Source organism: Marmota flaviventris, chromosome 10 (genome assembly GCF_047511675.1).
Source record: "Marmota flaviventris isolate mMarFla1 chromosome 10, mMarFla1.hap1, whole genome shotgun sequence".
Lineage (NCBI taxonomy): Eukaryota > Metazoa > Chordata > Mammalia > Rodentia > Sciuridae > Marmota > Marmota flaviventris.
In genome coordinates this window covers 116,304,184-116,317,172 of record NC_092507.1, presented here as the reverse complement: position 1 = coordinate 116,317,172, position 12,989 = coordinate 116,304,184, and the positions used below count along the sequence as shown (strand labels likewise).

Genomic DNA, 12,989 nt, shown 5'->3' with positions numbered 1-12,989 from the left:
TTCACAATGAAACACAAATTCAATAAAATTACTATGAAACTCAAGGTGATAATCATGGAAATTTAAGTGCATTACTGGAGTGGCTGCATGCCTAACAGAGCCAGCCCTTGATACAGGATCCCAGACTCAGTAGGTGATACTGTTTCAGAGGACAATCATAGGGGATTTTGAAAAGGGAAATAAAGTAACCAGTGATGTCAGAGATATGAATGAGGTGGAGTGGGGGATGGGGTAGGCAAGAGAACACATGGGGGATAATTCAAAATTATTACAATAAGAGAAAATACTTAAGATCCTGGGTTCCACACCCAGCAAAAAAAGATGTGCCCCTTGTGGTAAGGGACTTTTCTGAGACACACAAGACTTGTTCCATAGCAGTTGAACTAGGGGAAGATTGACAGGGTGGATGTTTGTAACAATGAGAGAAGTTGGAAGACTGGGCACAGAGTCAGAATATCAGGGGAAAGGGGAAACTGAGTAGGTGCTCAGGGTTTTGGGAGGGAGCAGATTTTCTTTGTTTCAGGCAGAAAAGTTTTGTGTTTTGTTTGAATAAGGAAGTCAGAAGACAGGTCCCTGTGGTAGGTTTATTTAGTACAGAAATCAAAGGACGACTTCTCTGAGAGAAAGAAGTAGCATCTGCAAGAGCCATGCTATTTCTGCTACTCCCCTTGCTCACTGCTCTCTTCCCAGGAGGGGACAGTGATGTTGGTAAGAACCGGGGCATCTGACCAGATGGGTGTGTGTGTGTGTGTGTGTGTGTGTGTGTGTGTGTGTGTGTGTGGTGATGGTAGTTTCCCCTGAACATACCTGGAGAGAATGAGGGTCAAGCTGGCCCCATTCTGCATGTTCTTACTCAAGCCCTCTGTGCTCTCATGGAGGCTGTTGGTAGAACATGGGACCCTGGGGGCCAGCAAATGTTAGCTAAGGTAACTGTAGCTCTCCATTTTTCCAGATTCTGAATCTACCTACTGGGGCACCTACTTTCCCAAATCTCTCCCTCCCAATGTTTTATTTCTGCCTATTCTATCTATTCTTTTGCCACAGGGTTTGAGGATCCTGTTTCCTTCCATCTCCTCCAGACATCAACCTTTAACAACCATTCCTGGGTACATCAGGGCTCAGGCTGGTTCGGGGAGCTGCAGACTCACAGCTGGAACAGGAGTTCTGGTACCATCATTTTCCTGTATCCCTGGTCCAGGGGCAACATGAGTAACAAGGAGTTGATGGATCTGGAAAGGTTGGTCCAGTTATACTTCATGAACCATCAGGACTTTTATATTTCTCAATTAATGTTTAAAGGTGAGTTCCCATCCCTTGTTGGGGAGAATAAAGGGATGAGAGTGGGGCATCTCAGTGAACTTTTATTCCTCAGGGAGACAGCCTATTCTTCTCTGAATCTTACTCTGCTCTCTTCAGCATAAAATTGCAATCACACCCTGGGCACATGCGATAAACACAACCAGATTTTCAAAAACTTCAGTTTTTGCTACTTATGAACTGCTCTCTCTCATTGCCTGCAGGGCTGTGTTTTATTATCTGCCCTTAGAGGAATGCTGTGGCCACCCTTTTCTTCAATCTTCAATTAGGTACCTTCTGCTACCCCACTCTTTGGTTGACTCCTTAAACTGTGATTTTCTCTCCCGTTTAATCTCTTCAATCTTCTAAACTGTCTAAACTGTCATAGAAACCATTAAGTCATTCTCCCCATACCATCGCTATCACCTTTGAACAATTCCCTCCCTTCCTCATATTATCATCTCTTCCTCCAATTCCAGCTCCTACCAGTTCCCTTTTCTGTGAAACTCTGACCAAACCATACTGGGGTCCATTCCCTTAAACTCCCCAAACTCCCTTCTGCTTCTATTGCTTTCATCTCATTTATTTTTGTCCTTTTTCTTCCGTTTCTCCTCTAATTCATTACTCTTCTTCCTCAGATCCCTTTGATCTACAGGTGGCAGCAGACTGTGAACGGCACTCTGGGAAGGGCTTCCTAGGCTTTGTGCAGGTAGCTATCCAAGGATATGACTTCATAAGCTTCCAGAATGAAACATGGTCACCACCTCCCATGGGGGGAAGAAAGGCCCAGAAAGCCTGCAGTCTACTCAATCTGAACCAAGTCTACACAAATAGGAAACATTGGCTCCTCAGTTATGCCTGCCCACGTTTAATCTCGGATCTTCTAGATGGAGGGAAAGCTCATCTCCAGCGACAAGGTAAGTCTTATATCCAGTCTCGAAGAATTTTCATATTTTAAAATGAAATTCAGGATAAAAAGAGACTGATGAGTGAAAATACAGAACTAGGAATGATATGTATTTGTAGGCTTATGTGGAATTCTAAAGTTCTCAGTCTATGTTAGTGTCTAAATGTCTTTTCTGGTGTTTTCAGTGAACCCTGAGGTCTGGCTGTCCAGTGGCCCCAGCCCTGGTCCTGGCCATCAGCTGCTGGTGTGCCATGTGTCTGGCTTCTACCCAAAGCCTGTGTGGGTGATGTGGATGCGAGGTGAGCAGGGGCAGCTGGGCACTCAGAGAGGTGACATCCTGCCTAATGCTGATGGAACGTGGTATCTCCAAGCAACCCTGGATGTGGCAGCTGGGGAGGCGGCTGGCCTGGCTTGCAGGGTGAAACACAGCAGCCTAGGAGGGCAGGACCTCGTCCTCCACTGGGGTGGTAAGAGCTTGACCCAGGCTGGAGATGGGATGAAGGGAACTTCTAGCAGAGCATGAGGACCAGGTGAAAAATTGGGATTTACAAATTCCAGACCTAAAAAGAAGAAAAATATGTAATTCAAAGAATGGATAAATTTAAAATGAGGGATCTATAGATGCAGATTGAAACATCATCCTGGTGTCCACTTGAATCTGCAGCACCTCAGAGTGCCCTGGGCTTGATCCTCTTTGCTGTGATAGTGGCCCTGGTTCTTCTGACAGGTCTTGGATTTTGTTTTTGGAAACGCTGGTGAGTTCTTTGTGTCCATCTTTCCTGTTCGTCCCTCCTCCCCAATGGTCTTCCCTTTTTTTTTACTTTTTCCTCACTTTTCCTTCTCCCTTTAGCCCCATTCCCACTTTCTGCTCAATTCTCACCTCCACCTTCTAAAGGTCTGTTCTTTTTTTGTTCATGTAGGACACACTGTGAAGCTCCCTACAGTGTTTGCTCTCTCTGAAGTGAGGACCCAGCTACCCAGGTGCCCAGTCTACACATGAACACCACAGGGTGATGACATTACTTCAACTCCCCTTGTTAAAACTTTGCTATTCATTTCTGCTCCATGATCATTTACCAATATGTGCTCAAAGTAGTCTTGCAGGATTTGTTGTTCTGACCTGGTTTCTGTGGGTTTAACTCTGAATGGAACAGGATGTTAGCAGTGTCAGCCTGGTTAAATGTAATGGATCATCAGATGCATTTCAGCTGTCACACCCTCCAGGGGTCCTTCCTTGATCCACAGTGGGGAGCCATCTCTCCTCCATCTGAGCATCTCCACATTTCAGCTGTGCCCCTCACTGCCTAGCATCTGTGGCAGGTGTGTAGGTTTGTTTCTTCTTTTAAGTTTTTAAAATTTTGAGAGCAAAGCACATGCTTTATGAATATCTGCATCTTTGGTGAAGTGTCTGGCCTGAATACAACATATTTTCAATAAAACCTGTGTTGAATTATGTAAGGTTTGTAGTTTTTGTTGTTGTTTGTTTTGTTTTTTAAATTCTATTTTTATACCTTTGGTATAGTTGAGATATTTGATGCTCTTCTTGTTCAAAGTCTTGCTTTGCCAGGAGACTTCATGCATTCCTGGGTTTATTTATTTATTTCTTCTGAGTCTCTGAGGAGAAACACAGTTTTGCCACTTAACAATTCTGTTATTCAATTTTGGGAAATATTAGCATAAAACCATTGTTTCAAGTGCTCTAAACCAAAAGAGCAGGGAAGGATGAAGGTCCTCCATATTCAGTGTGGTTTATGGTCAAATAGCAGATTCATTACATGGGAGTTTGGTAGAAATGTAGACTCTGTGGCCTGGTCTCAGACTTACTGAATTCCAGTTTTCATTTCAACAAAATCATCAGAAGACTCGTAGATACATTAAAGGTTGAGAGGGACAGCATGGTGGTGATACCTGAAATATGGCCCAAGGGCATCACTGAAGAGGGAATCAAAAATGAGTAGTGAAAGTGCTGCTCTTCAAGATTGAAGTAGGTCCAGATAAGTAATGTGAATAGTGAACACTGAGCCATGTTCTTAGGGTAAATAGACGGTTAGGTACCTTTGAGTTTCTGGCACAATATTTTTGTTACCTGATGAATACATAATCTTGGTTTTGTGTATTTTTTTTTGAAAATCATATTTAATATATATTTACAAGTAATTAATTGTATGCCATATTTCTTTAAACAGAAACATTATCAGAGAAGTATTTAACAGTTTCCTGACCCTGATTGATGTGATCACAAATTTCCTAGCCTTTCAACCTTCCTACATTGATGTCTACCATATGTTAAAAAACAAAACAACAACAAAAAAAAAAACTGTTGTCATCTCATGGAAACACAAATATGGTTGTTTCTCTGTTTGTCATAGCTTTATCATAGTATTATAGTAGTCACTTTATAAATTATGTCACCTACCAATCATGAAATTTTATCTTTCTTTTACCAGCGCATTGCATTGCTTATTAACATTGAACTCTCAGACAACAGCAGTATAACTATGATAAATCTTATCTAAAATACCTTCTTCCTGTGTAATACACATCACAGCCTTCTTCAGTTTATGAACATTAGATAGCATGTTAGAGATGTGTTTGGGGTCATTTTAATTGACAATATCAGTGACAAAGAGCACAAAAGTGTGAAAAACATGGCACTCCCTAGGCCACACAAAGGATGCTTGTCCTGCAGTGAGAAGGGAAACCTGAAGACAGAGCTTCTCTTTTTTTGACTTTCATAGGGAATGTGTTCTTCATTTGACTCCCATTTTGTACCACTCTGTACATATCTATGAATGACTGCAAAAGCACTGTCAGTACTTAATTTGGGGTTATAAAAGTTTCCACAGGTCGACAAATTAGAAATCCTGACTAATGGGGATTGACTAATGAACCCAACTGACAGTGAGAGGTACGTCATCTATGACCAGACTTCAGTTACTTTAAAATCCATAAGCTGATGTAACAAACAGTTCTTAGGCACATACTATATACTTACTGTGCAGCAGGTGCATATTAAGTATAAAGTATTGGACAGATAAAAGATCATCACTGTATTCTCAGCTTGAAAATTTTGCCTATCCAATTTGATTCTGCAGTTTAGTATTTTCATTGATTTTTTTCTTCTTCTTATCTTTCTGGAAAGACTTACTTGAAATGAATTTGGGGAAAGGGACTTAGCTTTATTTTGCTTAGGCAGCTGAGAAGAGGGAACCCAGGAAAGGAGAACATCTAGACAGACCAGGTACAAGTGACATAGCACCTGTAAGAAATTGTCCCATGGATTTCCTCCTGAGAATTCATCCCTGCATTCTCTTGTCCTTTCTTCATTCATCACACATCCAGTTTTTACTATTTGTATGGAAACATATTCACTGAGAATAGTTTCAAAATGAATTTATGCTTGATTAGATTACAAATGCAGTGTGCAGATCTTATTTAAAGCTGACCATAACTTGGGGAAAATATAGGGGAAATTTCCCAGATTCAGATAAAATCCTCCATGTACAGCAAAGTTTCATCTACAAAGCTCCCTACACCAATATATTTTACTTAAAAGCACCAAATTGGGTTTGGCTGTTCATCTTAAAGTAGTAGGTAAAGAAAAATATTTCCAACAGACAAACAGCTGTCACTGCAGGTGAGCATTCTACATCAGCACCAGCATCTCAATTTGGAACAGAGAGAAACAGCAAATTTTCTTTTAAAATCCTGCTGACACTTGTAAAATGTTTATATCACACCACTAGGTGGCGTGGAGAGCTAAACAGTTAACCAAGGCTATAAGGCTGTAGATTATTGAGGCTTTCTTAGGAATAAACAAAAAGATTGATTTTTGAATTTTGTGTACATGTATGACAACATAACACTACAGCAAAAGACACCTCTGTACAATTCTACTAAAGCAATTGTGGCAGAGGCTCACTTCAGTTGCATGTCATATCCTCTGTGCCTTTGCTCTAGACTTTTCCTGCAATGTGATTGGGACACCTGAGAGAAGCTAGTTAGAATTTCTCAATGCTCAGAACTGCAAGTGTCAAGGTGTAACACACCTTGGACAATCCTTGACAATTAATGGATGGGAGGTCTTGAATATGTACTTTTCTTATTTCTCAGGTAAATAATTCAGAGACAAAATCAGTATAAAGAATCAGAAGCCCCCAGCAAGATCAGATCCCAGTTTTTTGTACCAGTGAGAAGCTTGATAACATCATGAATTGGCTTTCCCTCCTTTCCTGTTTTATACTTCCTAGTGTCCCACTCATGGTCCTTGTTATCTTGTCCCCAAATAAAGTTTTATCTTTAAAACTCCCAAAGCCAATATAGACTATTTTGGTTTTCTCTTCTGTTTTAGGATCTCCACTATGAAAAAACAAAAAACAACAACAACAAAAAAAACCCAAGCATGATCCACTACTCTTATAAAGAATATTTTCAGCACTTAGAAGTTTCCCTCATGGCTTCTCTTTCCAGTTAGTAACCTCTTAAAGGCAACCAATATTCTGATCTCTAACAACCTAGACTAGATTTTTATTTAATTTTTTGAAACTCACTTTCTGAAATCTTAATGGTAAGTACTCTGATATACCTGCCTTTTTTGCTGAACATTATTTCTGTGGCATCTATCCATGTTGTTCTTGGTTTTGTGTATTTTGTTTAAAAATCGTATTTAATATATATTTACAAGTAATTCATCATGTGCTGAGAGCCACAGCTGAGTCGGAATGGCCCCTGGCGTTTTGCCATCAGTATTGGTTGAGAGGCGAGCCATTACTCTCCACCTCGGCCTGCTACTTTGGAGTTCTCGGGCTACTTTGGAGTTCTCGGCGGGAATCCTGGAGAGTTCACATTGGTTGGGGAAGTACTGGAGGAGGGATTCTGGTTGGTGGTTCCTGGAGGAGCCGTGTGGCGTTCGGCAGATTTCCAGGGAGCGTGTGTGGAGTGTGCTGGTAGAGTACAGAAATAAAGTCTGTTCCTGCTTCAGTGGCTCTTAATTTGTGCCCAGCAAGACTGTGGCATTTGGTGGCCCGTATGGGGAACGCCTGAAGCTCGGAGGTAAGTGAAATTGCTCGCCCCTGAGGGAAGGCGAGAGAATGGGTGACCATTTCAAAAAACAATGTGTTCTTTTTTTGATTTGTTTTGTTTTTGTTTCAAGGTGCCTATCCCTAGAACTTTCTCAGGCAAATTGGGAAAAATGGTTGGCTCAAGGTTTGAAGTTGTTCACCCCTGAGGAAGAGATAGAAATAGACCACAAATGCACATGTCAAGAAAATAGGAAAATTGATGCAACGATTTTTTGTTCCATTTTTGTTTCATTCTGTTTCGGTTTTGTTTTGTGTTATCTTGTTGGGTTGCGTTATCTTTATAGTAGATTAGAAATTAGTAAAAAACAAACTGAAAGAGTGTTAAGTAAGCATAACCCAATCAATAACCCAATCAACAAATGGGCCAAGGATCTGAACAGACACTTCTCAGAGAAGGACATACAATCAATCAATGAGTACATGAAAAAATGCTCACCATCTCTAGCAGTCAGAGAAATGCAAATCAAAACCACCCTAAGATACCATCTCACTCCAGTAAGATTGGCAGCCATTATGAAGTCAAGCAACAATAAGTGCTGGCGAGGATGTGGGGAAAAGGGTACACTTGTACATTGCTGGTGGAACTGCAAATTGGTGCGGCCAATATGGAAAGCAGTATGGAGATTCCTAGGAAAGCTGGGAATGGAACCACCATTTGACCCAGCTATCGCCCTACTCGGTCTATTCCCTGAGTACCTTAAAAGAGCATACTATAGGGATACTGCCACATCAATGATCATAGCAGCACAATTTACAATAGCTAGACTTTGGAATCAACCTAGATGCCCCTCAATAGATGAATGGATTAAAAAACTGTGGCATTTATACACAATGGAGTATTACGCAGCACTAAAAAACGACAAAATCATGGATTTTGCAGGGAAATGGATGGCATTAGAGCAGATTATGCTATGTGAAGCTAGCCAATCCTTAAAAAACAAATGCCAAATGTCTTCTTTGATATAAAGAGAGCAACTAAGATCAGAACAGGGAAGAAGAGCATGAGGAAAAGATTAACATTAAACAGAGACGAGTGGGGGGAGAGAAAGGGAGAGAGAAGGGAAACTGTATGGAAATGGAAGGAGACCCTCATTGTTACACAAAATTACATATAAGAGTTTGTTAGGGGAAAGGGACAAAAAAAAACAAGGGAGAGAATTAAACAACAGCAGATGGGGTAGAGAGGGAAGATGAGAGGGAAGGAGAGGGGGGATAGTAGGGGATAGGAAAGGTAGCAGAATACAACAGTCATTAATATGGTATTATGTAAAAATGTGGATGTGTAACCTATGTGATTCTGCAACTTGTATTTGGGGTAAAAAATGGGAGTTCATAACCCACTTGAATCAAATGTATGGAAGATGTTATGTCATGAGCTTTGTAATGTTTTGAACAACCAATAAAAAAAAAAGACAGAAGCACTACTATAGACAGCTTTGGGGCAAGTCATAAGATGTGCGTAGGACCTGTGTTCTAGTAATAGTCCTTTATCAATGTGAAATTTCTTAGCTGTGTAAAAGACTATTCTTATTTTTAAGGAATATGCATGAAAATATTTTGGGATTAAAGTTTATAATATCTACAATATAGTCTTAAAAGTTTCAAAATCCCCCTCCCAATATATATAAAAGAGGAGAAATGTAGTAAAATTTTAACAAACAATTGGCGAATCTAGAAGAAAGGTATACAGGAATTTATTGTACTATTATCACGGCTTTTGTGTAGTTGGAAATTTTTTCAAAATAAAAAGTAACAAAAAAATGGAAAAAAAAGAGTGTTAAGTAAATTGTTAGAGGTCCAGACTATGGTAGAAAACACGTTAGATCAAGCAAAAGAGAAGGTCTCTCGAGCTAGTCAGATAGAGGAAGAAAATTTAAAGGAAGAAACATTAGAGGAGAAACAGCTATCAGGGGGGAAGCTACAACAGGAAGCTGCTACTAACTCTGTTCTATCACCAGAGGGCATAATTCAACCAACAGCTCCACCTATGGAGACAGCTGAGTGGCCCTCAACCCCCATAGTTGATAGTTGGGATCCTGAGACAGGACCTCAAAGATTAGCATGCCCTGTACTTGAGCAGGCAGAAGGGCAGCGAATTCACATGCTTTAGATTTCAAAACAGTGAAGCAGTTAAAGGAGGCTGTACAACCTATGGTCCCCAAGCACCCTTCACTGTAAGCATGGTCGAATCCATTACCAACTTGGACATGACACCAGCAGATTGGGCTCAGATCTGCTCAGTGAGGATGGAGGCTATGGTGTCAGCAGTTTCCCTGGAGGTAGGGAAGACTTCAATCCAACTGTAAGAGAGTGCTATCCCCCAAGTACAAGCAATTACATCCTGGGTCAAGGGTTGCCCAAAGAGGTGGGGACTGTTCCTGGAGTCTTGGGATAGGACTGTCCATGTCAGCTGTTGAGACCTAAAGGATATAGGATCTTCCCATGTGAAGTCAAAGAGGTAATAAGAGTCAGGATTGAGGGGCACTGTAAAGAAGGCAGCTTTAAGATCCAGGACATCAAAGTGAATGGTTGAAGGGGAGATATGAGAAAGAAGGGTGTAAGTGTTGGGAACCACTCGATGGATGGGAATAACTGCCTTATTAATTAGACAGAGGTCTTGGACTAAGCCATAGGCTCCTGAGGGTTTGTGTACTGGCAATATGGTAGTGTTGCGGGGAGAGTCAGTAGGGTTGAGGAGTCCCAGGGCAAGTAGCCAGTCTATGATGGGTTTAAATTTATCTATGTAAGTTTTGGAGATGGTAAATTGGGACACACAAAAAAATTTAGTTTGGGGTTTCAGCTGGATAAGAACTGGCTTGTGGTGGGAGGCTATAACTGGTTTGGAGGTGTCCCAGACCTGGGGATCAACTAGATCAGGGGACAATGATTGGCACAGTAGGTACTGTCAGGTTATTAGAGAGATTAAGGATTAGAAGCAGAAGAAGGTGTGTGGTATTATTCTTGGGGTGTAGTTGGAGGGTGGTTCCTAGTAGTTGGAAATCATCTCTGCTTAGGAGAAGAACCAGAGAGGTTGGAATAAGCAGAAAGAATGTGTGAAAGGATGTCCCTCCAGGGCACAGGCCAGCTTAGCAGTTCAGTTTGGAAAGGAGGGTTTGCCAAAAATCCCCATAACTGAGACCTGGGAAGGAAACAGAGACCCTGAGTGAGCAGGCAATAGGTAGCCCCCTTGTCCACAAGGAAGGTTATGGACTTACCCACTACCTGGAGTGGTACCCTAGACTCTGTGAGGGTGATAAGGGTCCTCAAGTCCAAGGTTCTTCAGTCTTCTTTGAATCCCAATAGTTCAAGTGAAGGGACCACCTGGCTGGTCATCCCCCCACGTGGAGGTGATGAGGAAGGGCCAGCCATGGGGCAGTCACTCTTCCAATGTCCTGTCTTCTTACAGGTGGGGCACAGCCTGGATGGGGGTTGTGGGTTTGGGCATTGGCAAGCGCAGTGAACTTCGCATACACATTTGAAGCAAGCCCCTGGTGAAGAGAAATGCTGATTCACTGTCAAGCTCTCGCCAGAGCTGTAGGCCTCAGAGCTGCTGCCAAGGCATGGGTTTGGAGTGTTACCTTTATCTGCAATTGAGCCTTCCTGGCTTGTTCAGCTGACTCCTCCCAGGCATTGTGTACCATTTTCACCAGATCTTGGATAGGGTTCTGAGGGCCCTCCTCAGCTCCTTTGAGCTTTTTCTCTAATATCATGGGCCAATTGAGTAATGAAATGGGTTGCTAACACTGTAGCTCTGGATAGAGACTCCGCATATTTGGTGAGGGCCTCTTTAAGGTGGTTGAGAAATAAGGCTGGATTCTCATCTGGATCCTGGGTAATTTCTCTCAGCTTGTCAGAGTTAACCACCTTATTGGAAACCACCCGCATGCCTGCTATAAGTTATTGGAACCTGAGAGCACAGTGATGATGACCTTGTTGGCCATCTTGATAGTCTCAGTTGGGTTCAGTTAGGGGAATGGCTGCTTCACCTGTGGGGAGAATCATATCTGTTAGACGAATTTAAGCAGCATGATCTAATGCAGCTTGCTGGATGAGGGCTCACTCATGGGGGGTAAAGGTGGAGGAGAGAACCATATAGATGTGATGCCAGGTAAGATCCTAAGTCTGAGAGTGGTATTGGAATTCCATAATATGAGTAGAAATGTCAGCAGAGAAGGACCCAATGTGCTTTTTGATCTGAGAAAGATCTAAAGGGAGAATGAGACATATACTTGGACAATCCCTTTGGCACCAGCCACTTCCCTGAGAGGACAAATGGGCTCTGGGTTGCTGGTAAAAGGGCCTAGTGGGACCGGATGTGGGCACTGACAGAAGAAAAGAGAAGTGAATGGGTGGAGGTTTCCTTTGAGGGGAGAGGGGGAAGGGTTGTATGAATAGAAGAGGTGGGCAGGGAATTATGGCTGCAGGAGAGGAAGACAGAGAGAAGGGGAGAGGGATGGAGGGGAAGAGTAGCAGGAGAAGGAGGAGGGGAGGGTGTAGGTGTGGGAGGGGAAGAAGGAGAGGTTTGACCTGGGTAGGGAGGGGGAAGACAGGAAGGAGGAGCTGGGAGCAGCTCGGGTGGATCTGAGAATGAGGAAGGAGAAGTAGAAGAACAATGGAAAATAGGTTCCCTAGCAAGAAAAACTTTAGCAATAGAATAGGTAGAGCAGAGGGGGGACAGGAGCAAACCTCAAAAAGCCTGAATGTGCCTCCGGATGTAAGGGACTTCTGCCCACTTCCCTGTTTGGTGACAGAAATTGTCCAATTCAGTGATTATTTAAAAATCAAAACTTCTTTCTGGGGGCCATTGTGCCCCATGATCTAAGTCACACTGGGACCAGGCCACAGTGGAGTAAAAGACCAGGCGGTTATGGTATAGGTCTTGAGTGAGCCCTAACTTGTCAAAAGACACCACAAAAGAGTTTTGGGGTCTAAGGAGAGCTCAGTGTTTTCCATGACCTTCTGGCACCTTTGGGGGTGTGTGGGTACAGAAAAAGTCACCCCAAATTCTGACTGCATTCACTCGAGGAACAGATGATGGTATCTGTTTAGGTATCCCTAAAACTCACTGGGGACTCAAATGTATCAGAATGTCTCACACAAGGACCAAGGACCTTGAACAGAATGAGTGGGGCGGGGATGGAGGGGGTCTATGGCTCACGCATGACTTATGGATAGACCCCCCTGACAGAAAGGGGCTGGAAGGGAAGGGGAAATGAAGAAACTTACCCAACTCCTGTGGGCCTGGATAAAGGGAGAAGGAAAGAAGGAGCAGCTTAGGAGTTTCCTGGTTTGTTTGAAGGAGAGGGTGGATCTCTTCCCCAGATGTAAGTTATGGGAGAGGCCCAAAAACTCTCTCAGATTTTGTCACCAGATGTAAGGTCAGGCAGTAGTGACCAAAGGGAGGTAGATTTCAAAGGCTGCTGAATGTGGCTTCACTTAGATTTTGCTCCTGGGCAAGATCCTCAGACCAACAGGGTGGGTCCAAGGATAAATGTGCAGGGCTGGAACAATTTGGAATTTTTATTGGGCTTAGGCAGGAAGGGATGGCTTGGTACAGGAAAAGCAGGATTTCACAGTCCCTTGTCCTACTGGGGTTGGTTGGGAGAGCTGGCTAAGATCCAGGATTGACCAGGAAATTTACTGATTGACAGGCAGTTTCGTGGGGGCCTAGTTGGTGGTCCTTTTGCACATGCAGATTGCTTGGT

General features: G+C 42.7%; 1 protein-coding gene across 1 annotated transcript; it reads left to right on the top strand.

Annotated features, from left to right (window-relative positions):
- The first annotated feature begins 647 nt into the window (after positions 1-647).
- Positions 648-10,763, top strand: LOC114079127 (T-cell surface glycoprotein CD1a-like). Its single transcript, XM_071618653.1, has 6 exons — positions 648-708; positions 1,045-1,415; positions 1,847-2,213; positions 2,389-2,667; positions 2,868-2,958; positions 10,691-10,763. The coding sequence occupies exons 1-6, from the start codon at positions 648-650 to the stop codon at positions 10,761-10,763; spliced, it is 1,242 nt and encodes a 413-aa protein (XP_071474754.1).
- The last annotated feature ends 2,226 nt before the right edge of the window (positions 10,764-12,989 follow it).

Excerpts from the sequence above, each read along its gene's own strand:
- LOC114079127 (XM_071618653.1), top strand. The coding sequence starts at position 648 with ATGCTATTTCTGCTACTCCCCTTGCTCACTGCTCTCTTCCCAGGAGGG. Across the intron at positions 709-1,044 it reads AGGAGGGGACAGTGATGTTG|GGTTTGAGGATCCTGTTTCC; the intron begins GTAAGAACCGGG and ends CTTTTGCCACAG. Across the intron at positions 2,959-10,690 it reads TTTTGTTTTTGGAAACGCTG|GTGGGGCACAGCCTGGATGG; the intron begins GTGAGTTCTTTG and ends GTCTTCTTACAG.